The sequence below is a fragment of the Paramisgurnus dabryanus genome, chromosome 16, assembly GCF_030506205.2.
Source record: "Paramisgurnus dabryanus chromosome 16, PD_genome_1.1, whole genome shotgun sequence".
NCBI classification, from domain to species: domain Eukaryota; kingdom Metazoa; phylum Chordata; class Actinopteri; order Cypriniformes; family Cobitidae; genus Paramisgurnus; species Paramisgurnus dabryanus.
In genome coordinates, this window is record NC_133352.1 from 18,803,045 (window position 1) to 18,828,006 (window position 24,962).

Sequence of the window (24,962 nt, forward strand, 5' to 3'; positions counted from 1 at the left end):
AAAAGGGAAAGGAATATTTTATTGCTTTACATCAAACCACCTTGCAATAATGAAAATAGCTCAACATATCCATTACATAATGTAAATGCACTATACAAAAGCCTTAATAAGACAATATTCATTGTCTTAAACATATTAACATATATAATTGTTTGTACAGAAAACCTGACCAACGGTTCAAAAATCTTCAGACCAGAACTTCAGCACTGCCATATTTTGGAAACATTGGGTCTCATTCATTAAACATGTGTAATTTGAAATTTGTTCATAAAATGTGTGAACGGATGTTTTAACTAACAAATTATGATTTAACAAAAACTTTCACACAAAAAAATCCTTTATTTTAAATGTATGGAGAAACGTAAGGACAAGTTAGACCACATGTTTGCAATAATCATGAACAAGAAAAAAAATATATAAAATATATAACACAGATATATTTTATAGCGTTCTTTTTTCTTGTTCATGATTATTGTGTACGTGTGGTCCAAGTTGTTCAAACATTTAGAAGAAATTTTAGTATGAAAGTTTTTGTTATTTCACGAACAAATTTGTGCGTACGCATGCTTAGTGAATGAGACCCCTTGTCAGATTCTGAGGTTCATGTAGTCCATTCATTACATTATTACATTATCAGACAAGTGATGCTTAATAATTAATCACTTAGTAAGAAATACCTAAACAAAATCTATTTAGTAACAGTTTTAAATCATGTAAAGTAGATGAATACTTTTTCACAAAAAAATCTCTAAAACCTAAGTTAATGAAACTAAATAAAGTGAATAAGGGGTAATAGGACAACATGTAAAACATTTAATGTTAAACAACAGATTGACCTGTGAATACCGAAAACATCAGGATATCCCTTAAGACATGACACAAACTTTAGAAACATATAATATGTAAAGGGTAAAAATAAAAAGCTGTTTTAGAATAAGAAAACACAAGTATTGTTATACTGTATGAGCAGCTTAGCATCTTTTGCACCTAAAATAAGATGTAGTCAGTAGAATTAATACTAAATCTTAGAAGTAAACACTTAATAACACTTGAAATGAAATAACAGAATAGTTAACAGTAGTTACTCTATGCTGTGCAGCTAGGTGGTCAGCGGTACAGTACTGTAATATATACTGTAGCTTTTCAATGCTGTACCTAATTAATGTTTCACCTTTATTGAATTATGTGACTACCACGTTTTTGTCCCACACCAGGACTATGTGACCCTGGACCACAAAACCAGTCATGATATTGAGAAAATCGCCTTTGAAGTTGTCCAAATGAAGTCCTTAGCAACTGCATCAACTCACAAAAATATTTTTTTATGTATTTAGGGGAAGTTTACACAATATTTTAATGGACCATGATCTTTACTTAATATCCTAATGATTTTTGGCATAATAAGAAAAATTTATAATTTTTACCCATACAATGTATTGTTGGCTATTGCTACAAATATACCCATGCGACTTAAGACTGGTTTTGTAATCTAGGGTCACATATATATATATATATATATATATATTTTTTTTACTTTTTAGGTACTGACTGTGGAATAATATTTTTGCATCTTGGCAAATTAAAATATGTTGTGAACATGTGTTCCCTTTCTCAACCAAATACGTTTGCAAATAACTCATATGCAGAGGTATGTCTTAAAGGGGTGTAAATATTTTCTCTAACAATCCTTGAAAGAAATATAATCTCAAATGAGATGAACTAAGAAGAGCCATCCATTAATATTTGGTAGCAGTCTCCATTAATTTTGAGGTGGCCCTGGGTATTAGTTTTATTATTGTCAGATCATAGTATGATACATTTTTACACCCCTGTTGTTATACACTCACCTAAAGGATTATTAGGAACACCTGTTCAATTTCTCATTAATGCAATTACCTAATTAACCAATCACATGGCAGTTGCTTCGGTGCATTTAGGGGTGTGGTCCTGGTCAAGACAATCTCCTGAACTCCAAACTGAATGTCAGAATGGGAAAGAATGTCAGTTACTGGGATTTTCACGCACAACCATTTCTAGGGTTTACAAAGAATGGTGAGAAAAGGGAAAACATCCAGTATGCAGCAGTCCTGTGGGCGAAAAAGTCTTGTTAAGGCTAAGAGAATAGGCCGACTGATTTAAGCTGATAGAAGAGCAACTTTGACTGAAATAACCACTCGTTACAACCAAGGTATGCAGCAAAGCATTTGTGAAGCCACAACACGCACAACCTTGAGGCGAATGGGCTACAACAGGAGAAGACTCCACCGGGTACCACTCATCTCCACTACAAATAGGAAAAAGAGGCTACAATTTGCACGAGCTCACCAAAATTGGACATTTGAAGACTGGAAAAATGTTGCCTGGTCGGTTGAGTCTCGATTTCTGTAGAGACATTCAGATGGTAGAGTCAGAACATGGATCCATCATGCCTTGTTACCACTTTCCAGGCTGATGGTGGTGGTGTAATGGTGTGAGGGATGTTTTCTTGCCACAATTTAGGCCCCTTAGTGCCAATTGGGCATTGTTTAAATGCCACGGCCTACCTGAGCATTGTTTCTGCCCATGTCCATCCCTTTATGACCACCATGTACCCATCTTCATACTTCCATACTTCCAGGATAATGCACCATGTCACAAAGCTCGAATCATTTCAAATTGGTTTCTTGAACATGACAATGAGTTCACTGTACTAAAATGGCCCCCACAGTCACCCCGATCTCAACCCAATACAGCATCTTTGGGATGTGGTGGAACGGGAGCTTCGTGCCCTGGATGTGCATGCCACAAATCTCCATCAACTGCAAGATGCTATCCTATCAATATGGCCCAACATTTCTAAAAAATGCTTTCAGCACCTTGTTAAATCAATGCCATGTAAAATTAAGGCAGTCCTGAAGGCGAAAGGGGGTCAAACACAGTATTAGTATGGTGTTCCTAATAATCCTTTAGGTGAGTTTATAATGTGATATAATCACAGCATGTATGAGATCATCAGCACTGAGAGATGTTTAAAGTGATAAAATATTGTTCATGATGGCAGTGTAAAGGCAGAGCTGTATACACAGAGCTCTGGAAGTCTGTCAGCTGGTTGGTGAATGCTGTGGATAACAGTCTGTTAATATAAGTCTCTCTTTCAGTCTAACATGGACTTGTCTTCTCTGTTTGAATCAGATAGTCTTCAATGCCTTTGTTTGTTGTCAGTTTCTTTTTCTCTGACACCACACCGCAGCTTTGTAAATGCCTCTGGCGTTCAGCACTATGCCACATCCCATAACCAAAATAGATGATGAAACCTGTGGATTTATTACATTAAAAAAATTATCTAATTATTGTAAACCATGTAAGCTTCAGATGCTAGGTGTTATTTGAAATATTTCCAAATCATTAAATTTTTTAATGTCTGAAATATAGTAAGGCGGAGAGAAGTGAGAAGTCATCCATTGCTTTAAAGCTCTGTGTGTGCGTGCGTGTGTGCGTGTGTGTTTGCTCACAGTTAGCACTTACCTATTGCCATCCAGATGGAGAAGCGGATCCATGTGTCCCCGCTGAGCTGAACCATGAGATACACGTTGACAAATATACTCAAGATGGGCAAAAAGGGCAACAGAGGAACCTGGAGCGAAAATACACTTTGCTTCAAACATCTGCTATAATGCACTCTGCTCGCTAATGAATTAAACCGGACTAAAGTAGATAAACAAATCAATGGAGACACTTTCGGGTCGTATCACTCTGTTTGTCACGTCAGATAAGGATAACAGACAATCAACCCTTCAGAACACAGAGTGCTTGGCAAACAGTTTCATACAGGCTATTACTCTAAAACCCAGTGCTGTATTGAGCAGTATACACCTACAGCTAAAGACAAACATATGCCACACATTTTTAAGTCCGGTATATTTGTACAGAATGTAAATATTTTTGATTATTGAATAATTTCGTGTTACAAATTCTTGCAGCTGAAGATAAGATTTATAACTCATCAGGGGTCATTACATTTTTTTTATAAATACATCTGCAAACTTACATACCATAAAAGAAACTTTCTTTCTCGTCTGAGGTTGTCTGTAAACCAAAAGGATGCACAAAATGAAGATGAACAAAGATGCTGCTAACACCCCCAGGGCCCAAGGCTCCATGGCAGCAACGGCTTGTCCATAGTATGTGTTAAGCGTGCTTACAACACACACAATAAGCACTGCATAGAAAAAACACACAGTTTAGAATGACAATGGATTTTGAGAAAATATGTCAGGTTTTATCATTTGAAAAATTAAGCTCTGTCAGCCAATGTGATCTACTGTGGTACGTACCCGTAATAATAACAGACACATTGACCACTGTGGAGGTCTGTTCTGTGGGAAGCTGTGGAGGATTGAACAGCGAGTGTAGGGTTATTTCTCCATCCTTTAACATGTTGAGATGAGACTCAGATTCAGTCAGTTCAGATTCACCCATTGCTTCCTTTTCTTCATTGATTCTGGACCTCTCAAACGCAGCATCCGGCTGATATCTGGCATGTAAAATGTGTTTGTTAGAATATAAATTGATCAATCAATGAATATTATCCATGAAAATGATGCATTTTAACTATATTTACTCATTAAAATGCAATGAGATCATCATATCATTTATACTCTAAAGTTTAACTTAATTTCACCCAAAAATGAAACCTCATGTTGTGTTTTTATTCGAAGATATATTGATCAAAGTCTTCTTTTGTGTTATTTTAGAACAACATTGGGGTGAATAAACAACCTGATCTCAAAAATTTCCATGAAATAGTCACATATTATTTCGCTCAGTTTTGCATGGCATTGTCACATATTTCCACCATTTTACGTGCCCGTGCCACTGACATGGAAAAGAAACGCGTGGCACGAGAATGTAAAATGGTGGAAATACGTGACAATGCCACGCAAAACTGAGAAAAATAATTTGTGCCTATTTCAAGTATTTTGTGAGATCAGGCTATGAATAAATGATGACAGAGTTTTCATCCTTGGGTGAACTATCCCTTTAAATCACGTTATTCCTGATCCCTTTATTCAAACTTTAGCTAGTGTGTAATGTTGCTCTTAGAGCATAAATACCGTAATACCTGCAGAATAATAAAGCTGAAAGTTCACTGCCAGGCGGCGATATATTTTCTTACACCTGTTTGGACTACAGCTCTCTACTTCCTGTTTGAATGACGTCAATTGCCCTGTCCCAAATGGCACACTCCGGACTTGTGGTCCTCCTCAGAGTCCACACTTTGATGACATCATGTAGTCCAGACTTTAGGGACCCTTGATGCGAGTCCACGTGGGTGCACCGGAGTCGTATTTTGGGACAGACTCGAGCATCACACCGGAAATAGGTAGAGAAGTTGCCCGTCAGTGTGAACTCCTCCCTTCCTTCGTCTGATTGGTCTGATTGCCCTTTCGCAAGGACTTCTGGGTTGGTAAAGTGCGCGAAGCCTGCTGCAGTGCGGGCTTCGCTGAAGACCGCATCAAGGGGGCAAAGGAGGCGCTGATGAGCACACTTCAAAGCGTAAAAATGACAGATGGGACACCCTACGGACTCGTAGACTAAGCGAGAACGCGCAATTTAAGCCCACGAGACCGAAAGTCCACATGAAGTGCGCCATTTGGGACAGGGCCAAAATAAGAGTTTTTGACTAAACTCCACCCACAGGAATACGTCAGTCGCCAGCTAAGCTAACGGCACTGCTAAGCTAAGCTGCTGTTGAATCACAACACCCTTAACAAACTACACAATCAGAACTTGTTACGTATTTCTTAGGAGGGACTTCATAGGACAGGAAAGACATCAGCCCGTTTTTAGGACAGTGAAAACAGCGCTAAAGAGATAAGTAAATTGTGTGAAAAATACTGTGTAAACACAATCAAAGCTTCAAAAAAACCGGAAGAACGGACCTTTAAACATTCAATGCTAAAGTTGTAAAGTTGACACATGACCACTAGATGGCAGATGATTAGTAACACACAAAATAATACACAGGAATGCTTGCCATATATTCAGGAAAACACTCAATCTGAATTGAAAATTTATTTTAAATTCTTAAAAAACAAGTTACGGTTGAATTTTGAAGTTATAGAAGAAAGCTAAAACTGAATGAAATTTTGCTGCAAATTGTGGGTTACAAATGTAATTCACTTCTGAGAATTACATATAGGTGACATGTTACAGAAATATAAAAAATCTATATTTGAAATGGCACTGACAAGGAAAGTTGTGTTCACTAACCTGAGGATAAGAACACAGGCAGCTACTAAAGAATATGCCAGCAAAGTTCCAATAGACATCATCTCCACCAGTGCTTTCAAGTCAAACAGGAAGGCCATGATTGCTGTTAGAATGAAAAGAAAAGCTGATCATGCATGAAGCAGCGTTTTAGCCATTGAAAAATACATGCATAACAATCAAATGAAAGTGGAATGGCTAAAAAAATTACAAATATTTGAAGGGCACTTGATAAAGACCAAATAATAAAGAAATAAAGAAAAGTATATAAAAAAATATATTTATATGATCAAATATTGGGATTTATATACATTGGAGAGGACTAAACTGTTTTTGGAATTTATTTAATGGAGGAAAGGATGACGATCCCCTCACATAATCTGGTGGTGTTAATTTTGTGACTTGAGAAATCACATGATGTGTACAAAGGATACACTTTTCACATGAATCCATTATACAGTCCAAATAAAGAGCCCATCAGACACTGAAGTTGAACCATTTGCTTAAAACTCCAATGCAAATGACAAAATAAGGCAGCACAAATTACATCACATACAGAAAATGTTTGCATGAGTGAAATATTTAGCATACAGTAGCCCCAAACGTATTTGAACACTAAAGCAAAAATGTTTTTGTTTAAGACAGTTTTATTAAACTGCACGTAGTTTGGCCTTGTGTATGGAATGGAATGTATTACCTGAAACTGAAGTATTCAAATACCTTTGGGGCTATTATGGACCAACAGTACATGCACATCTTTTCTTTCCATTTGTTTACATTTTATTGCATAAATTAATCAAGTTTGAATAAAAATTGACTAAAAATGTAACAAATAAGAATTAGATAGAATTGCATATTTGCAATGTATCAGATTATGTAGAAACTAGCTAACATAGAAAACTGTATATACTGCATGATAGAATATTGTATCCTGTAGGACAATGAAAAACAATTACAGGCATTTTTAACAATCAGTACTAATTCCTTTATTAGAGGATGACTTTACTCTCAGCACATGATTTGATAACATCTGTATCTTCTGATGAAAGGAACTCCAGATGTGGCCCATGGTTTTATACTGCACAGGTGCCCAAGCGTCCCTCACAGTACGGAGGCAATGTACACTAATAAACATAAAGCGCTTCAGATGTATACCTTACATGTGTAACGTGCAGGGGGTTTCTTATCCATTTTAGCCGCTTACCCTTCCCTGGCTATGATTTCCCTCTGCTTTCTCATTCCTTAGAAGTACTAAGAATCCATAAGCATCCACCATGAGCATGCAGGCCCCTGCTAGCATCAAAGTCATCTATAACCACAGCACTGAGATTCTGAGAATCTCTCCCTACAGCTGTCAGTACACCAGCCATCTCCACCTGACATGTGACTTTACAAACATATACTGTAGCAAAGTGACTATGGTCTATAGTTGCTGTCCCGAGCACTGTACAGTACATACAATGTTGCTTTTGCATGCAATACACATAAGGAGTTTTATTATAAAATTTTAAGCACAACCACCACAGCAACAGCATGCATCCATCAAACATTTACATTTATTTTTATCCAAAGCGAATTACAAGTGATAGCGCAATCAACATTTTGTCTAGCAGGCACACTGAACCTCCACCACGCTGACACAAACTTAGCTTACCCGCTGTAGTGCCCGCTGCCATAGTGGCAGCCACTGGCGACTGACGCTTACTCACTTTGGAAAGAAATTGGAACAGTATGCCATCTCGTGCCATGGCAAACAGTATGCGTGGGAGAGGGAACATGGAACCCAACAGGCTAAAGACAAAAAAGGTTCATGGTTCAAACACCTGGAACTCTGGAAGGAAAAGAACATATTAACCACCACCGGCAAGTGTGAAGAAGCAATAGCCAAGTTCAGCCACTTTGCTGGCTCACTAGTGTTTGAATTGTTTTTAATAGTTAAGGAATAGTTCACCCAAATATTCTGTCAAAACATTTTGAAAGCACTCTTTCCCAAAGCTGTAAAATACAGTAGGTACTTAAGTAACTGTACTTAGTATTATTTTTGAGGGATCAAGATATTTTTTAAGGTACAAGAAGGTACAAAAGTTGTTACGGGGGCAATACCTTTTTAAAAATATGTACCAAAATTGTACATATTAGAGCCGTCCCAGTGACAACTTGTTTACATTTTTTTAGATTGTACTTATTTAAATTTAAAGAAAAAATATTACAATTTGTTTTACACATGAGTTTTCTTAAGTTCCTATACTAACAAACCAACCCATATAATAAAAGCACATGGGGAGTGGGGCAGATAAGCTCAAAAAAAAAGAAAAAAAAATGTACATAATATTTTTCTCTACAGGTTTGGAAATATATACGTTTTATATACACTTCTGACAGTTTGAAAGTATTTGATGTTACTGACACCAAACACCATCTATCATACAGGTTTGAGAGTGAGTAGAGCATTGTGCTAGCAGGCTCGCAAAGGTCATTTGAGGTCATCCCCATACTGACAAAAACATGTCTATGATAAATACACTGCGAGTTACTTTAGATTAAAATATCTGCCAGATGCATGATGTAAAAGTGATGTAAACTGGTGAGTAAAAAATGTCGGAATGAAAACAAAAATGTATTTTTGCTTGAACTATTCCTTTAAGAGATCGTTAGATTTGTGTATGTTCCAATAGAGAGAAATGCCTTGTGATAATTTTAGATTGCATTCTTTTTCACATTTGCCTGGTGGTACACACTGGCAGGTTGCACGCTAACAATGCCGCCAACTCTCACCTGCAACTACACCAGAAGACATTGTGGCAATAAGTGGGGTCATCGTCTTAGGACTGATTTGGGCTAACACTTTGAAAAGCACCCCATCCTGTGCCATAGCATAGATTACACGCGGCATTGGGAAAATGGATCCCAGCAGACTACATGTAAAGCAAAGACATCAGCAGAAGCAACAGGTCAATTAATTACATGCTTCAAATCTGATCCCATACACTTCACAAACAACACACTTCTCTTGTTTTTTAAAGTCAACATGATGCAGTGCTACACTCTTAAAAATAAATGAGCTTAACAATAACATAGAAGAACCACTTTTGGCTGAATGGGTCCAAAAAGAGCCTTTAAGATCTGAAGAACATTTCTGTTTTATGTTATTTGATGTGTAAAAAGGTTCTTTACATTATAAAAAAGTATGAAAGAAATGTTTATTTTAAGAACCTTTGACTGAATCGTTTTTCTGTGCCATCGCTGTAAAGAAACCTTTAAGCACCTTTATTTTTAAGAGTGTAATGCTCTTAACCGTTATAAGCCGCGATTTTCCTGTTTCCATTAAGGGTCCGTGGGGGTCAAAATGACCCCAGAAATTGATAGAGTGATTACAAAAAAATATACATGTTTAATGATACAAATAATATATCTTTTAGTTGTTGTTGTTTGCTTCCTATATATACATTGGTTACACTTTACAATAAGGTTCATTAGTTAACATTAGTTAACTACATTAGTTAACATGAACTAATAATGAACTGCACTTATAAAGCATTTATTAAACTTAGTTAATGTTAAATTCAACAATTACTAATATTTGATTAAAATCTTGTTAAGGTTAGTTAATGCACTGTGAACTAACATGAACAAACAATTAAAAGCTTTATTTATATTAACTTACATTAACTAAGATTAGTAAATACTGTAACAAATGTATTGCTCATGGTTTGTTCATGTTAGGTAATACATTAACTAATGTTAACTAATAAACCTTTTTGTAAAGTGTTACCTATACATTGTATAGTGTTTTGTCAGATATGAAGTACTTTTGTATCTGTTTACTTGTAAATTTCTTTACTACAACATTAGCTTGCATGTAAAATATAAAAATATTCAATACATAAATTATGATCTAAATTAGTTTTCAGATATTGATCTAGATGTTATGTGTTGAATTTGGCCATCTGCTGGTTAGAAAAATACACAAAAGAATTAAAGTTTAGGAAATAATTCATTTGACAAGCAGAGGGCCATAGAGGCCCATTTATTTCATTGGATGTGGCCAACCGCTCACATCACTACTTTAGACAATTATAAGTTATGTCGATTTATCACAGGTCAAAACTTAAAATAGTAGGTTAAATTGACTTGCAAAGCCAAGTTGTTTTAACTTCATGATGCATTTTTTTTAAAAAGTGAAACGCAAATATCTTCTTTTGGAGATTTTAAATCACATTTTTTTGATACTTAAAAGCACTTAAAAAATATGTTAAACTTGAATTTTCACTTTAGTTTCACTTTAGGTTAAAAAATTTAAGTTGAATTAACTTAATTTTTTAAGCGTTACCAATTGAAGATTTTTTTTTTAAGTTGATCCAACTTTTTACTTTTTACAGTGTGCATAAGTCAGAAACAAAATTTCTCCTTGTGTCTACTTCCAATTTCAAGGGGGAAGCCATTTCAGTTTTCTGATATCCTGCTTTGGTTGGGAATATTTAACAATATGATCAATTTTGTGCACAGGTTTCATGTTGACTTCAAAAAATCTGTAATAAGCGTGGTATACAGCACATTAAAATGAAGCAAATGGGACCAGATGCACAGATACATCATTTTTTCCTGTGAATATTGCACAAGAACAACCTGTGATATGCAGTATATTTTATTAGATTCATATTATGATGCAAGTAAGTAAGATTTATGATCTTAACAATTATTTTTGGCACTAATGTCACACTATTGCTTCACTGATTTCATTCACCAGGAAAAAACACACATGCCACAAAGAATTTTTTCTAAAGCTGGGGACACACCTAATGATTATAATTGTAATTTCATCATAATAACTAATCATGTCTTTTACAGTTGTGCTCAGTCTTTGTTTAATCACAGATAAAAATAATTTATGCACGAAACACTCCTTATGTGTGTTGATTACAATCTAAGAATGTTTTAGCAGTTTGTTAGGTGTGTCCCCAGCATAAAGAGAGCCCGTACAAACTTGAAAATATATTTAAATACACATCTCCCTTTTAAACAAAGTATCAAGTCATTAGAGATGCATACAGTAGCAAGCATAAGAATCTGTCCACCACAAACCCAAACGTAAAATATCTATAAATTAACAAGACAGAATGATTATACTTTAATTTTGCTATTGACCAGCCGAGCAAAAAAGATTGTTTACCTGGTTGACAGAGCGCAAAGTGAACCACCAGCCACAACATATTTTGCAGGTTCCCAGCCTACATATTGAAAAGCCACAGGCAGAGGACTCTTCTCATCCAACAGGTAATAGGGCATCATGAGGGTGAGAGCCGCAGAGACACCAAAGTAGGCGAGGAAACAGACCAGCAGGGAGACCACAATACCAATGGGAATCGCCCTCTGGGGGTTTTTCACCTCTTCACCTGATTAAAATAAGAAATGATGTATATCAAATAAAATACATTTATTCTGCAAAGTGCAGTTACTACACATTTGGCCAACATTTAGTTAAAGCTTGAAATGTGCTTTGTGACATCTGTTTTGTGACAAAGTTTCCTCCCTTTTAGAGAAGCGAGCGTGTCAAAACTGCAGTAACATGTTTGACTTGTTAGTGTAAGGAGCATTTTTCTCAGTTTGAGTGTTTTTATAGCTACTGTACTGCACTTTGCCTTAAATACATTTCACTGTGATGGCTTTGAGTGGCACAAGAGGATTGGTACATTATGAATTTCACCTAAAATCATAACGGTTTGTAACAACATCGTGAGTAAATTGTAACAGAATTTATACAGTTATATAAATTAATGTTTAAATTTTTTAGTAAAAGAGTTTGTGTATAGATATTTCAATAGTATAATGTATGTTTGAATACCTGTGGTTGCAATGCAGTCAAATCCTACAAAGGCATAAAAGCATGTGGCTGCACCTGCCAGAGTCCCACCAAAACCATAAGGTAAAAACCCCCCCGCACCATAATCACTGGTAACATTAGCTGTGTATGAAAGATTCCTGTAATGATACAATATCTTGGATATAAATTCATCTGATTATCAGCAGACATTTTTATCACACACCACGATGAAAGCCTCACCTTGTGACAATGGTGAAATTTATGATTGATTCCTCTGATAGATTCCAATTGTCTGAGTCTCCTTTGACGAATCCAGAGATAATGACAAATATTAGCACGAGCACGTTTACAGCTGTGAAGATTTTGTTGACCCAAGCCGACTCTTTCACGCCAAAGGAGAGAAGACCTGTAAAACAAATGACAGCTATTGTTGCACATTGAATTGAAGTCAATACCACCTTGATTTTTCAATTTGCTTGTCATTTTTAGTGTTACAATCTTACTGACAGATTTTGATACTTACCTGATAAGAGTAAGATCAGGCAGACTGCAAAGAAATCAGGGTACTCAGCAAGGCCGGGAAAACTCATTTTGAAGTATGTTTTGCAGAACTCCTCAATGTGGCCCCCTATGAGCTCATCAAACGTCCCACTCCAGGCACGGGCCACACTAGATGTCCCTGTCCCAATAAAATATAAGTTTATATTAGAACAATATCTTGTAAATGATGGTAACACTTAATTTCGATAGTCCACTTTATATATTTAAGTATATATAAGTAACTTACTGTATCAACTACCAATCTTTAGTGATTAATAATGATTACCTATATCAATAAATGATTACCTATTACATATGACAGAATGAGATTCCATCCTGTAATGAAGGCCCAGAGCTCCCCTACAGTCACATAACTGTACAGATAGGCCGAGCCTGTCTTTGGTACACGGGCACCAAACTCTGCATAGCAAAGGCCGGCCATCACAGATGCCAGAGCAGCGATGAGGAAGGACACCACGATACTGGGGCCAGAGTTGCCTTTGGCCACCTCACCAGCGAGCACATAGACCCCAGCTCCCAGTGTACTTCCTACCCCAAGGGCAATGAGATCAACAGTGGAGAGGCAACGACACAGCTTGGACTCCTCCAGACTGTCTTCGTTCACAATTTTCCTCCTCACAAGGGAGCGGCCGAACGTTAGGCAATTTTCCAACATTCTTCCTGTAGTCCAGATAGTTATGTTTTTAAAAAAATAAACAAAGCACACATATTTTTGTTTGTATTATTGTGCATTGTTGTTGATCCTGCTGCATTTTTTATGAAAAAATGTCACTTGCTGTATCTGGCAAGTGGTGCGTGGTCAATATGTCTCATGTTTTTTGCTAACTTAATGTAATTTTCTAATGTTGCTCCTGAAACCTCCTTAGACCCGAGCTTTGGTTTGTCTTTTTTTCAGATTTCTTTCAGCAATTTGGGGTTAGGAACAACAGATAAATTTAATAACAAAAAAAATTTCTTTGAACAGGAAGCAGTGTAATTGTTCACGTTTGTGTACAACAGGTTCCAGTTACACAGAACTAAGTATTATGGTGTGAACAACAAAAAATTTGATGTCCACGTATGTGGACACACCAGGTCTTAGGAGGTTAAATATCTCATCAAGGTAATGTCATCTAGCTGGCCAAACTGGCCGACAGAAAAAAACATTCATTTTAAGCTTTGATTAGATCTATAACTACAAATAATCTAGTCAATGATTAGTCAAAATATTTAATCAAAATATAAGATAGTTACACTCACTACACTTCTAAACATTAAGGTGCTTTAAAGGTTCCTAACAGGGATGCCGTAAAATAATTTGGTTCTTTAAGAACCATTAGATCAAACTCTTAAACAACAATTTCCTTCTTTCCTTTTTAAAATCTAAAGGACCTTTATCACCACAAATAACCTTTTGTGAAACATAAAAGTTCTTGGATGTTAAAAGTTCTTTATGAACCCATATTGCAAAAAAAAAAGATTCATGAAGCACCTTTATTTTTAAGAGTAAACTACATTTGGAAGTACACAAAATGCTAAATGTACTGAAATACCTGATAGTATCGAGCATCAAATTAGAGCTGTTGCATGCAGAATGATTATGAAGAACCACTGTATTATTTTATAATATCTTTGGCTTTTGTTCTCACTTGACTCCAGTTTAAGCATGTTTAAGTATTGCACTTAAAGAATACTGCAAAAGCCCTCGGCAATATTACATAACAGCAAGATAAAACTTTACGTTTCATTTTGACATGTACTTGGCACAAGGTTTATAGGTTAAGACACTAATTCTTGGAATTAAAAAGAGTTACGATTGCGGTTTACTTTAGCAAACATCAATGAAGTACAAATCCATAATAAGGATTCCCCACTTACGTTCAGCAGTAGGATTATACAAAGCTTATTTAATGCTGATATAAATAGACAAATTAATATTATCCCTCTGATTTAATGTCACAAATTCTTATAGTGGTATTTGAGCGCCATTAAGTTAAACTGTATAATAAAAAGCACTGTCTCTTTAAAGAGCCATATACAGTATGTTCTTTTTGGCAGTGTGCCATTTAGTGCACTTGTGTTGTAGACCAACGCTTTCCTAAAAAGCACCCATAAAATTACTCCATTGTATTAGTACTGCTCCAAATTAAATAGATATTTTTTTTTAAATTTTGGATGCTCTGATTTATTAAACCAAATAACTGTGCATTAACATTACAATGCATCTACTTACAACCTGTCAGATTTCTGAGAAAGTTAGCATGCATGACTCTCTACCTTTGAGCTGTAGCCTCTGGGCTGCTCAGTTTTTATCATGCATAACTTGACATGCAACTCTGAAGCATAGTTACAACACAGTCTATTTCATATACAGTAGGCTAGTAAAACACATTAATTCCTAATGCAATGAGTAAATACACTGCTGTCTGTCATTACATTACAATAATGTGCATGTTAAATAGTTCTAAATCTATATTATTAACCTATGTTAATCTATATTAGTTATTTTCAGCATGTAAGAATTTATGTATAGTGCATATGTGAATTATTCAAATCCTCAAAAAATATTGTATCTCCAAAACTTACCACCTGATGACAGACCGGCAGCAGATGAATCACTTTAGTGAAAGTAAGTTCTGACAGTTTCACCCAAACACACGTAGGCACCCGTACACTCACACATGCACCCACGAGCACACCCCTGTCAAGGATCTCCGTTGATTTCTTTAAAAAGCTCACCGAGCTCACAGTCCTGTCTCAAGTTTGCCCCTTCCTTTCCTGGAGCTCAAATGACATCTCAGCCCCTAGCTGTACTACTTTTACTCTCTTCTGCACTCAGTCCGGGTTTGTCTTAACACGTCCTGCCCCCGTGAGGACAGCTGGGGCTGCTGTGCTACAACCCCAAAGAGGAAGAGAGGGAAGGTACAATGTTCAAATGCCCTAAAATGCCTATTCGACCAGGTCACTGGGTTTAGAAATACAAAACGGTCTAAAATGTGTGTGCATGTGTGTGTGCGTGTGTTAATAAACAAAAAGAACCATTTTAGTGCATGCATTTTCTTTTTGAGCGTGCTTTTAAACACACACACATGACCGAAATGTCCCAGCTGCCAGTGCACTTACCGATCGCTGATAAATGGTTAGGCAACTGACAAACATTAAGACAGATCTGTTTGCCCAGTGCTGTGTGAAATAGAGGCCCTAAAAGCATGAATGCTGATTTGACAAAGAAACATGAAAAGATATCACAGGTTAGGGACATTAATGGATTATCATTCGGCATATATAAGCCCTTGAGCACAGGCATATCGAGGTCAATAGGTCCCTGTTATATTCAAATCACAGTTAAATTTGTAACCCAGTATCTCATCAAGTCCATTCTGTGTCATCTATCTTGCACACAACCGAGCAAGTAAATGTCACCCATAATAGATGGGTAGGTAAAAGTCACTACTGCAAGCATTCATACATTATCCAGGGCAACAGAAGAACAGACTGCTTTACAGAAATTCGGAGAATGTTGGTCACTGCATTCGCCAGTGCTGGCACACGTTCAGGTTAAGACAGATCTGACATCAATCTAAAGAAACTGGAGATCAAACGGCAGACATGTTTTAACACAAGTTTGTACTAAAAGGACCTTTCGAAACAACATTTGATGTGTGAACAGAATAAAAAAAACACTGAAATGATGTAAAGTGTGGATCCGTTTCACTTAAACAGTTTGGGAATTGCGTATACAAAAATGTACTCAGTAGACACATGTGAATAAACTGGCTTGCATTGCTGGTCTAAAACCTAGATCTGTTTTTGGGCATAAAATCAAGTCCAAAGTGCAGCTGTTGCCAATGTAGTCCTACACAGCAGCCAGAGAGAATACAAGAAGGAGCCTTTGTGGGAAGAAACTTCAATGCCCAAACTTTATTTTTCCCAAAATGAGTAAGACAGACTTTTTGCGTTACAGAAAAGGTTGACATAACTTGATTCATTGGATTTAAGAGGCAATGTTATGCACTCATGCACATTGGTGGCAAATATTAGTTCCAGTGTCAACAGACTGACTGTTTTATACGCCACTGCTATGTTCAAGTAAATTATTAGTGGTGGTAAAATACAAGCTGATGGTTGCAAAAAGATCTACTTGGCAAATAAGCATCAGCTGAGCAGGGATGCAATATGAAGAATTACTCAAGTCAATTTAATTCCCATGCAATTTCAGCGTTACAAAATAAATGCAGCTGCACGAAAACGAGCTGGCCTCACTTTATCTTTAAAAACAAATAACTCTTATGCAATAAACCTCACCTTTTGCTTGCTTTTGTTTTGATGACGCACCACCAGCTGGCAGTGGCACAATCCTGAAGAGTCCAGTTAACTTACCTGTTACTGTTTTATAATTAATAACGCAAATTATGTGAATGACATGTCTATGTAGATCCTTTATGACACTGAAACATGCAGACTTCTGGAAGATTTAAAGCCTTTATTGGTCCTGTTTCGACTGTCAAAACTAAATATCTGGAAGGATGGTATTAATAAAATTTACATCATTAGGTATATAGCACTCCAGGTGAGCATTAAATCACTGAGTACAGAGGTATATGACAACATTGTATCTTTTTTATTTATTTTAATCTGGTCTCATAACACTCAGTAAAAGCATAAAGAGAGTGAGTACTACCCCAGGATCCAAAGCAAAGAGCATAACCTGTCTAATTAAACAAATCTTTTTTATATTGAATACCACTGTGAAGGCTAAAAGGACCACCTGTGTGCATAGTCCAAGATCTATGTAATGCTCTCTTTATTACAAAACAGCTTGATTTGCTAAATCCCCTTAAGTTTGACAATTTTGTCAGATATTGCCGCAAAGTTTCTCTAGATTACCCTCTTAAAATATATATGGGCTATAAGGGATTTTTTGCAGCAAAGCATGTAAGAATCATTTTTGTTACAAAAAGAAACGTTTAGTGAAAGGTTCCTAAAATTATGATTTCTTTCTCAACTTGTTAAAATAATGTATGTTTTTTTATTTTTACTTCATCTAATCCAAAATAACCCAAAAGCGGATAGAAAATCTAAATTGGAGACCACAAACCTACCTTTAACATTGGGTTCCTGAATAAAGCACTTTATCCCAGGTTTCTCCTGAGGTAAATTGTGAGCAGTATCCACCTGAAATTACAAAAAACTGAAGCATAATCATACTGTATAGGGAATGACAGAAATGATTTGCTGAAGCACAGATGTTTTTAGGCTGAATACAAAATGAAATGTAGCAGGTGTCAGATTTTGCAAGATACAATTACGTATAATTCATGACATATTTTATGTCAATATACACATATCTCAAGTTATCTCAAGGAAAACAAAACTCTCAAATGTATACACTCGTAATGCAACACTAATTTAATTAAAGTAATTAGTTACTGTAATTGAATCACTTTTTCCTTGAAAAAGTAAAGTAAGGGATTACTCTAATTTTACAATTTACTTCTGATGTAATTGAATTAAATACTGTGTATGGACTGTAGAACAATTATATATAATACAATAGTGGATTTAACATCAAAATGTAAAGTCTAGGTTAAAAAGCACATATTAATGCCTGATTCTGCAAAACCTTATTCTACATCCTTAATCCTAACCAATTCCTAAACATCCTTAAACTTAACATCTACTTTACTAAGTATTAATAAGCAGTAAGTAGGACTATACTGAGGCAAAAGTAGTTAAAAGTTAGTTAATAGTAAGAACTGGAGCTTAAAAAGTGTGACCAGAATAATTTATGTACTTTATATGATCATTCGAACAGTTTCAAGCCTATCTTTGTATAATTTACTAAATAGAATTTAGAAAGTAATTAGAAATAAGTAATTAAATACTTTTCGGAGAGAGTAATATGTACAGTAATCTAATTAAATGATTGAAGATGTAATTAGTAACTAGAAATTTATAACTTTTTTTAAACTTACCCAACACTGCTGGTAGCAAAATCAAATGGTATAAATAAGATGACTGAAGTCAAAATTTTAGCATTTATGTTGTGTATATTGACCAAAGCTGTATTTGGTCAACTCAACCGCCTAAAAAAAAGGTTCACTGATTAACAGGTTCAAAGTTTCATATTACGTCACAGTAGTGTCAATATGTGTTTTGTACAGAGGAAAGGATGGTTGAATGGAGACAGAGATAGGTCCATTAAAAATAATAGAAGGTAAACTGATAGAAAACCTGCAAACTTTTATCGGAAATACACTGTAAAAAAAATGCAGCATGAAGTAAAAACAACTTGGTTTTGCAAGTCATTTCAACCTACTATTTTAAATTTTTGTTTTGTGAAAAGTTGACAATGTTAAAATCGTTTAACTTACATTTTTTATTATGTTTTGTAACATAAGAATATATGTTGATTTGACAAAAAATGATGCATATTTTTTACAGTAGCCTACTGAGATTCAACAGGAGGAAAACAGGTTAAGATAAAAAAAATGTGGGCTGTGTTTGTCAATCCAGCTTTTAAATACAAGTAATCATATCTTTACTGGTCTACATATATCAACGTTTTAAAAGCACAAAAAGACATCATCAGCATCAAGACCTGCAGACTAACCATTATTAAATAAATAATGTCAGCCTTGTTAAACAAAACATTTAATGAATCTGAATCTTACCATTATAGATTTTATATATTCATACTAATACTTCATACGATTCATACTTTGTAAATGAAAGTAAAAAAACAATACCGATATGATATGTTTTTCTTATTCGTAATATGCAGCGTAACCTTGTCGCCTTTAGGACCCTGCAGCGACGACACAGGGAGGCAGCACAAGATAGGATCATAGGATAGGATGGATCGCTACTAACGTCGGGTGGAGTTACATGTATCCGTAATAACCAGGATTCAGAGCAGATCCGCGTTTTATCGTAGGCTTAAAATATTTATATCTTTTTTAAATTAACACAATGATACTGAGAGTTACAGCTGTACACTGTTGATAAGCTGCACTCGTCAAAGGTGTGGTTAGAGATGATGGAGCACATCACAATGCCAAAGGTAAATCTGTCCAGCATCCATCCAATAATATAAGAGTTCCTCAAATCAAATATATTTTGTTGCCATTTATCTGAGAGTCATGTCTCTGACAGCTTTATGTAATGTTCCATATGACTGAGTCGTTAACGTATTGATTCTTTATTGTAGCATCAGTCATCATGCAAGGGAAGAAATATGTAACAGTGATTTGACCGATTTTTTAATATATTAAAAGAAATAATTTGAATTTTGTTTTTGAGTCTTGGCTGTGTGCCAAGATGACTCAACCTGTATTAAAACTTCAGACCACAAGATGCCAGGGCCCCACATGAAAAATACTGTAGGCTACCATTTAGTGTTCACTCCAGTTCACTACATTATAGCATTTGCTACTCGTTTAATGTATGCTACAGTATACAGACATAACAATAGACAATAAACATTAAAATTAGTTTTATAGTATATAACAGTGTTTAACACAAACTTGGCTGAGATATGATGAGTTTCTAACCTCATATATTGTAGTACAGAATACTAGTTTTACCTTAAAAATATACTACAGTAATGTCTACTAAAATTATTTATATTACTATAGTAAGAAATACTATAGTGATTTTTCATGTGGGTAAAACATATGTATGCCACAGCTGAAAATCTAGCCTCTGTTTCATACAAGTTTCTTAAAAGAGTTAAGTATAGTTCTTAATAGCACATCCCTAATACAGCGTGTCTAATTATCTTGGGGTTTTTTTAGATTGAAAATGTCCGTCTGGTGGACAGAAGCTTCTCTCGCAGAACTCAAGCGGGCACCCTGTACCTGACAGCTACACACACCATCTTTGTAGGTAAAGGATCTGATGTCAGAAATGAGCTGTGGGTAAGTGCTTGGTATATAAATCAGCTTTGATGATATTGATTCACTGTAATTAAAAAAGGGTTTAGGAAATTGACTTTAAATTATTTAAATGTTACTTGCTTATAAGTTGCTACAAAAGGACTACAACTATGACTACAATTTGTGCTTTACAAATTGGGCAACCGCTGTAGCCCTTAAAGGTGCCATTTAGATGTGTTTTCGAAGGTTTGATTGTGTTACGATGCGCAATATAACATGTTCATGTTTTGTGTGTACAAAACGCAGTATTTTTCACACAATTTAGTTATCTCTACAGCGCCGTTTTCACTGTCTCAAAACGGGCTGATGTTTTTCTTGTTTTATGAAGTTTTATGAAGTAAGAAAGCTGTCCTTAGCAAAGGCCAAAAAAGGGGATTTGACTCAGGGATGAAAATAACAGCGTTTTGACGGCAGTCTACTAACGCAACTCTTCCTCTTTTCCATGGAAGCCCAAAAGGCCACGTCCCCATGGGCGGAGGTTAGGGGTGGGCGGTATGACCAAAAATCCATTTCACGGAATGAGTCGTTTTATTTTACGGTAACAGTATATTTCACAATATACATGTTTTTCAGTTTATCTTGTTTTTGGAATATAAAAATGTGCAGACATTTGCCACTCACTATAGTTTTTACCTAAATGTTCACCACAGTTTTAAAATATGGGCAAGTTATAGTTGTGTTAAAGTAAAAAGGCCTAGAAGATAGCAAGTCTTGATAGACAGAATCTTATTTTTAAATTAGTTAAACCATGGAGTCTGTTTTAAAGTTTTGTCTAAGCTTGCTTAAATTTAGCATTTTAACAAAAATCAGAAAACTTCACAACTCACGCGAGGGACCTCACACAAGAGACCTCACGCGAGAGACCTGCTGCATGAGCACATAGAGAGCGAGATTACAAAAATAACTTTCATTATTTTAGATATTTCTCCGTCACACTCAGTATAACATGAGGGAGTGCAAAGTTAGCCACTTATTTACATTCTGCGTATAGATGAAATAGAAAAATCTGTTACATCTGACATTTTATTTCACGGTAACGGAATATACCGTCATACTGCCCAGCCCTAGCGGCTTAGTCAAAAGGAATCCGTGGAATCAAACCCCTAAACCATCTCATGCGAGGAAAAGCAAGCAATGCACATGTTAATGTGAAACTATGATGATAATAAAATAGCTATCATCAACCATCATACCATGAAAACCTGCTATTGGCCATATGTCTGACAATACTTTCGGCACAACCCTAGGCTGCAATTCAAGCCAGCCATTCTTTGTAGTCCTAAAAATGCGAAAGAAAATATATTGCTAGACATTGAACTTTTCGCAGGTATTATTTATACTCTAACAGCAACATTACTAGATTACACTAACTAAAGTTTGAAAAATGGGATCACGATAAACGGCACCTTTAAGTGTTTTTTTAATAATGTTAACCACAGACCATATTTTCCTCTTAATTGAAAATGTCTATTCTAAAATACTTAATGAAATCTTTTTACAAAATTTTCTAAAAACTAACATATTTAGGCTTTATTTGGAAGTAGCAAATTCTGTAAAATGAGAACATTGGAGAACAATTGCTCTAAGCTGTAGTACATGTATGCTATGGTATTATGTTTTTGTTTCGATTGCAGATTCTTCACAGTTTAGTTTATAATGTAATAAAACAGAAGACAGCTGAGAGTTGGAATGCCTTATTAATCCACTGCAAGAACTTTCAGGTCATACAATTGATGATTCCTCAAGAGAGCGACTGCAATGATATCTACATTTCACTCTCACGTCTCTCCAGACCAGGTGGGCTTATTATTAAGATAATAAACTCCTTATACATATCACTTTCAAACACAACTAAATGATCTTAGTAATAATAAAATATAAAAATCTGCAATAAATGAAAAAAAAATTATCCACATCATAATGTTACTGGTAAAGATGACACCTGCGGGCTGCAAATTATTTTTACTTCTGTGTTTAGTATCACATGTAAAATTATGAAGTGGTTAAACAGTTCTTTGTGTACATGATTGCCAGTGCATTGTTGTCATGTTTTCTTTTGTCTTACAGAAAAATATGAGGAGTTGTATTGTTTCTCTTTCGAACCCAATGTTGATCAAGCTGAACGGAGGTGCTCATGGGAGTTTATAGATCTGAAAGCAGAGTACAGTCGAATGGGACTTCCAAATAAACTGTGGCACAATACTCCCATCAACCGAGAGTACAGAGTTAGTACTTACCCCAAATGCCTACATTTACCTCAGCTGCATGGATAGAGCCTCTTTACGATTGTAGAGCATTTAAATAATACATAAATGAATGTAAAAATATCCATTTATTTTGAGTAATAAACTGATAAAAAACTGACCCTAAGTATTTTATTTATATTCATCTTGTGACACAGGTGTGTGATAGTTACCCAGCTGACTTGTTGGTGCCCCAGTCTGTCACTCTGCCTGTCATTGTGGGGAGTTCAAAGTTTCGTAGCAGAGGTCGATTTCCCACGTTGTCCTACTACTGCAAGGAAAACCAAGTGAGTGTTGTTTCACATTCTCCATGTAGTCCCCGTACTCATCTGCCACTTTTAATGAGGCTGTGGAGAATTTTGTCCTGTCCTTCATCTCCCTGTCTGCCAAATATTTTGTCATCAGACAGAGGAGGAAAGACAGCGCTCAGGAACATTGTGTTCTTGGGAATCTTTTTTATTATTATTATTTATTTATATAAAAAGCCTTTTTTAGCTCTTAGTCTGATTTGACTTCTTTGGCATTGATTTGGATTGGCTCTGCCTTAACTCTTATAAAAGTAACTCAATAAAAAAATTTAACAGTACATTTGAATCTGCCGTACAGCATGTGCCTGCATTATGAATTACAGCAATAATGGAAATGTGAAAATGCTAGGTCAAGCTCTTTTCTGCACTCTTGTGGGTTTGATTCTCTGGTAAAAGACATTCATTTCAACGAGGTCAAATGTTCCCCTAGGAGCCTTTATGTTTACTTTGGACAAGTGAATTCAAACCACATGGAGAAACTTATGGGGGCCTTCCACGTAAGGTTAACGATGGTGGGACCCAAAAGGGTCAGTTTTAGTTTAATATCTCCCTCTTTTCATGCCTAGTTAACCTCAAACATGATCAGAACAGTGTCTAAAAATGTAATAATAAAAAACTTGGCTTTTATGTGGCCAGGGCCAAATTCTCATGAAATTTAATCTATTCCACTGAATAGGGACAGTGTGATCTGTTTTTGATTGAGTATTGAAAGATCAGGCTTGGAACGACTCTGAGATTGTTTGATGATTTCCCTTTGAGTTTTGCATTTTTGCTGCAGTACACCTATTAACTCTTTTATTGTCTGTTTTCAGGCCACGATATGTCGGAGCAGTCAGCCTCTCTCTGGCTTCAGTGCTCGCTGCATGGAGGACGAACAGATGCTGCAGGCCATTATGAAGTCTAATCCAGGCAGCAGATTCATGTATGTTGTGGATACTAGACCCAAGGTCAGTCCATTCAATATTAGTATATGAAGAGCCAGTAATCTACACATACCTGTAAAAAATATAACTTGTTTATTATGTAGTTACGTGACTTTTTAACATGCATTTCCAGCTAAACGCTATGGCAAACCGAGCTGCAGGCAAAGGCTATGAAAATGAAGATAACTACTGCAACATTAAATTCCAGTTCATCGGCATTGAAAACATCCATGTGATGAGGAACAGTCAGCAGAAACTGATAGATGGTATTGTCTCACTTTTGTCTTTATCTTATTAAGCAATTTGTGGCACCATAACACATTTTATGGTTCAATTTTATTTGTGTTAGCCAGATTGAAGCACTATATAGCACCACTTTATACATAATTGTGGTGATGCTTGTTGTGTCCATAAAAACCTAGCTATTTTGATTGAAATCATACTGAAATTAATGGTTGTAATTAAACTTTGATGCTCATAATCTCATAATCATTTATGAGATTATCATTTATGATTATGAGACGCCTGGTTTTCACAGGCAGGATTTTCCCATAGTCCTATTTGAAATAGCAGGACTTGGGACCACTTAGTGTTTTATAGACTAAAATAAAGATACTTTGCATGAAGCCCTAAATTGTACAACGGGGGGTTTCTTGGCAAAGCAAATGGGGTTCTTTGAATCCATCTGGCTCTTATTTTTATTTCTATTTACTTAACATTCGGGTACCCGTCCCCCTGTTGAGAAAAAGAGGGCGTGAGAATGATATTGTCCTGTGTTGGTACTGGGTGTGATTGCATTTTGACCCAGAAAACCCTATGGAGTAATCTGATTGAATCCTTAGAGATCACAGCACGAATGACTCTTCCTAGAATACTGTTGAAGTGGATCCAGAAAGTTCATCAAAGTTGTCCAAGAACGCATATTGTTCAAAAATTGTATT

General features: G+C 35.8%; 2 protein-coding genes across 8 annotated transcripts in view; one reads left to right on the forward strand and one right to left on the reverse strand.

Annotated features, from left to right (window-relative positions):
- slc7a2 (solute carrier family 7 member 2) lies at positions 1-23,071 on the reverse strand. Of its 6 annotated transcripts, none has more exons than XM_073812164.1 (14): positions 22,964-23,070; positions 17,713-17,785; positions 15,197-17,128; positions 12,917-13,291; positions 12,594-12,749; positions 12,311-12,476; positions 12,092-12,228; positions 11,420-11,642; positions 9,025-9,164; positions 6,253-6,355; positions 4,314-4,513; positions 4,032-4,198; positions 3,505-3,613; positions 1-3,293 (listed from the first exon to the last, which is right to left on the reverse strand). In XM_073812164.1, exons 4-14 carry the CDS (start codon positions 13,284-13,286, stop codon positions 3,139-3,141), a joined length of 1,926 nt encoding a protein of 641 aa, XP_073668265.1. In that variant the 5' UTR covers positions 13,287-13,291; positions 15,197-17,128; positions 17,713-17,785; positions 22,964-23,070; the 3' UTR covers positions 1-3,138. The 6 variants fall into 6 exon arrangements, with proteins under 6 accessions (XP_073668265.1, XP_073668266.1, XP_073668264.1 ...); XM_073812165.1 differs by lacking the exon at positions 22,964-23,070 and adding an exon at positions 18,586-18,708 and having other exon boundaries at positions 15,350-17,128; XM_073812163.1 differs by lacking the exon at positions 22,964-23,070 and adding an exon at positions 18,586-18,707.
- mtmr7a (myotubularin related protein 7a) overlaps positions 19,298-24,962 on the forward strand; it is a 10,441-nt gene continuing 4,776 nt past the window's right edge. The window contains exons 1-7 of one of the 2 annotated variants that reach the window (XM_065271775.2): positions 19,298-19,673; positions 20,407-20,529; positions 22,182-22,344; positions 22,615-22,772; positions 22,949-23,077; positions 23,911-24,045; positions 24,155-24,287. In XM_065271775.2, coding sequence (XP_065127847.1) covers positions 19,647-19,673; positions 20,407-20,529; positions 22,182-22,344; positions 22,615-22,772; positions 22,949-23,077; positions 23,911-24,045; positions 24,155-24,287 — 868 coding nt within the window. In that variant the 5' untranslated portion in view covers positions 19,298-19,646. The remainder of the gene's footprint in view (positions 19,674-20,406; positions 20,530-22,181; positions 22,345-22,614; positions 22,773-22,948; positions 23,078-23,910; positions 24,046-24,154; positions 24,288-24,962) is intronic. The other variant, XM_065271774.2, reaches the window with a different exon arrangement.

What these genes read in the sequence shown, in the direction of transcription:
- slc7a2 (XM_073812166.1), bottom strand. Translation starts at nt 13,286, where the DNA reads ATGTTGGAAAATTGCCTAACGTTCGGCCGCTCCCTTGTGAGGAGGAAA. An exon ending in GTCTTCTGGTGTAGTTGCAG is followed by an intron (nt 6,356 to 9,024) that starts GTGAGAGTTGGC and finishes TCATTCTAACAG; the next exon opens with CAATCATGGCCTTCCTGTTT. An exon ending in GCCTGTGTTCTTATCCTCAG is followed by an intron (nt 4,514 to 6,252) that starts GTTAGTGAACAC and finishes TTTACATGCCAG; the next exon opens with ATATCAGCCGGATGCTGCGT.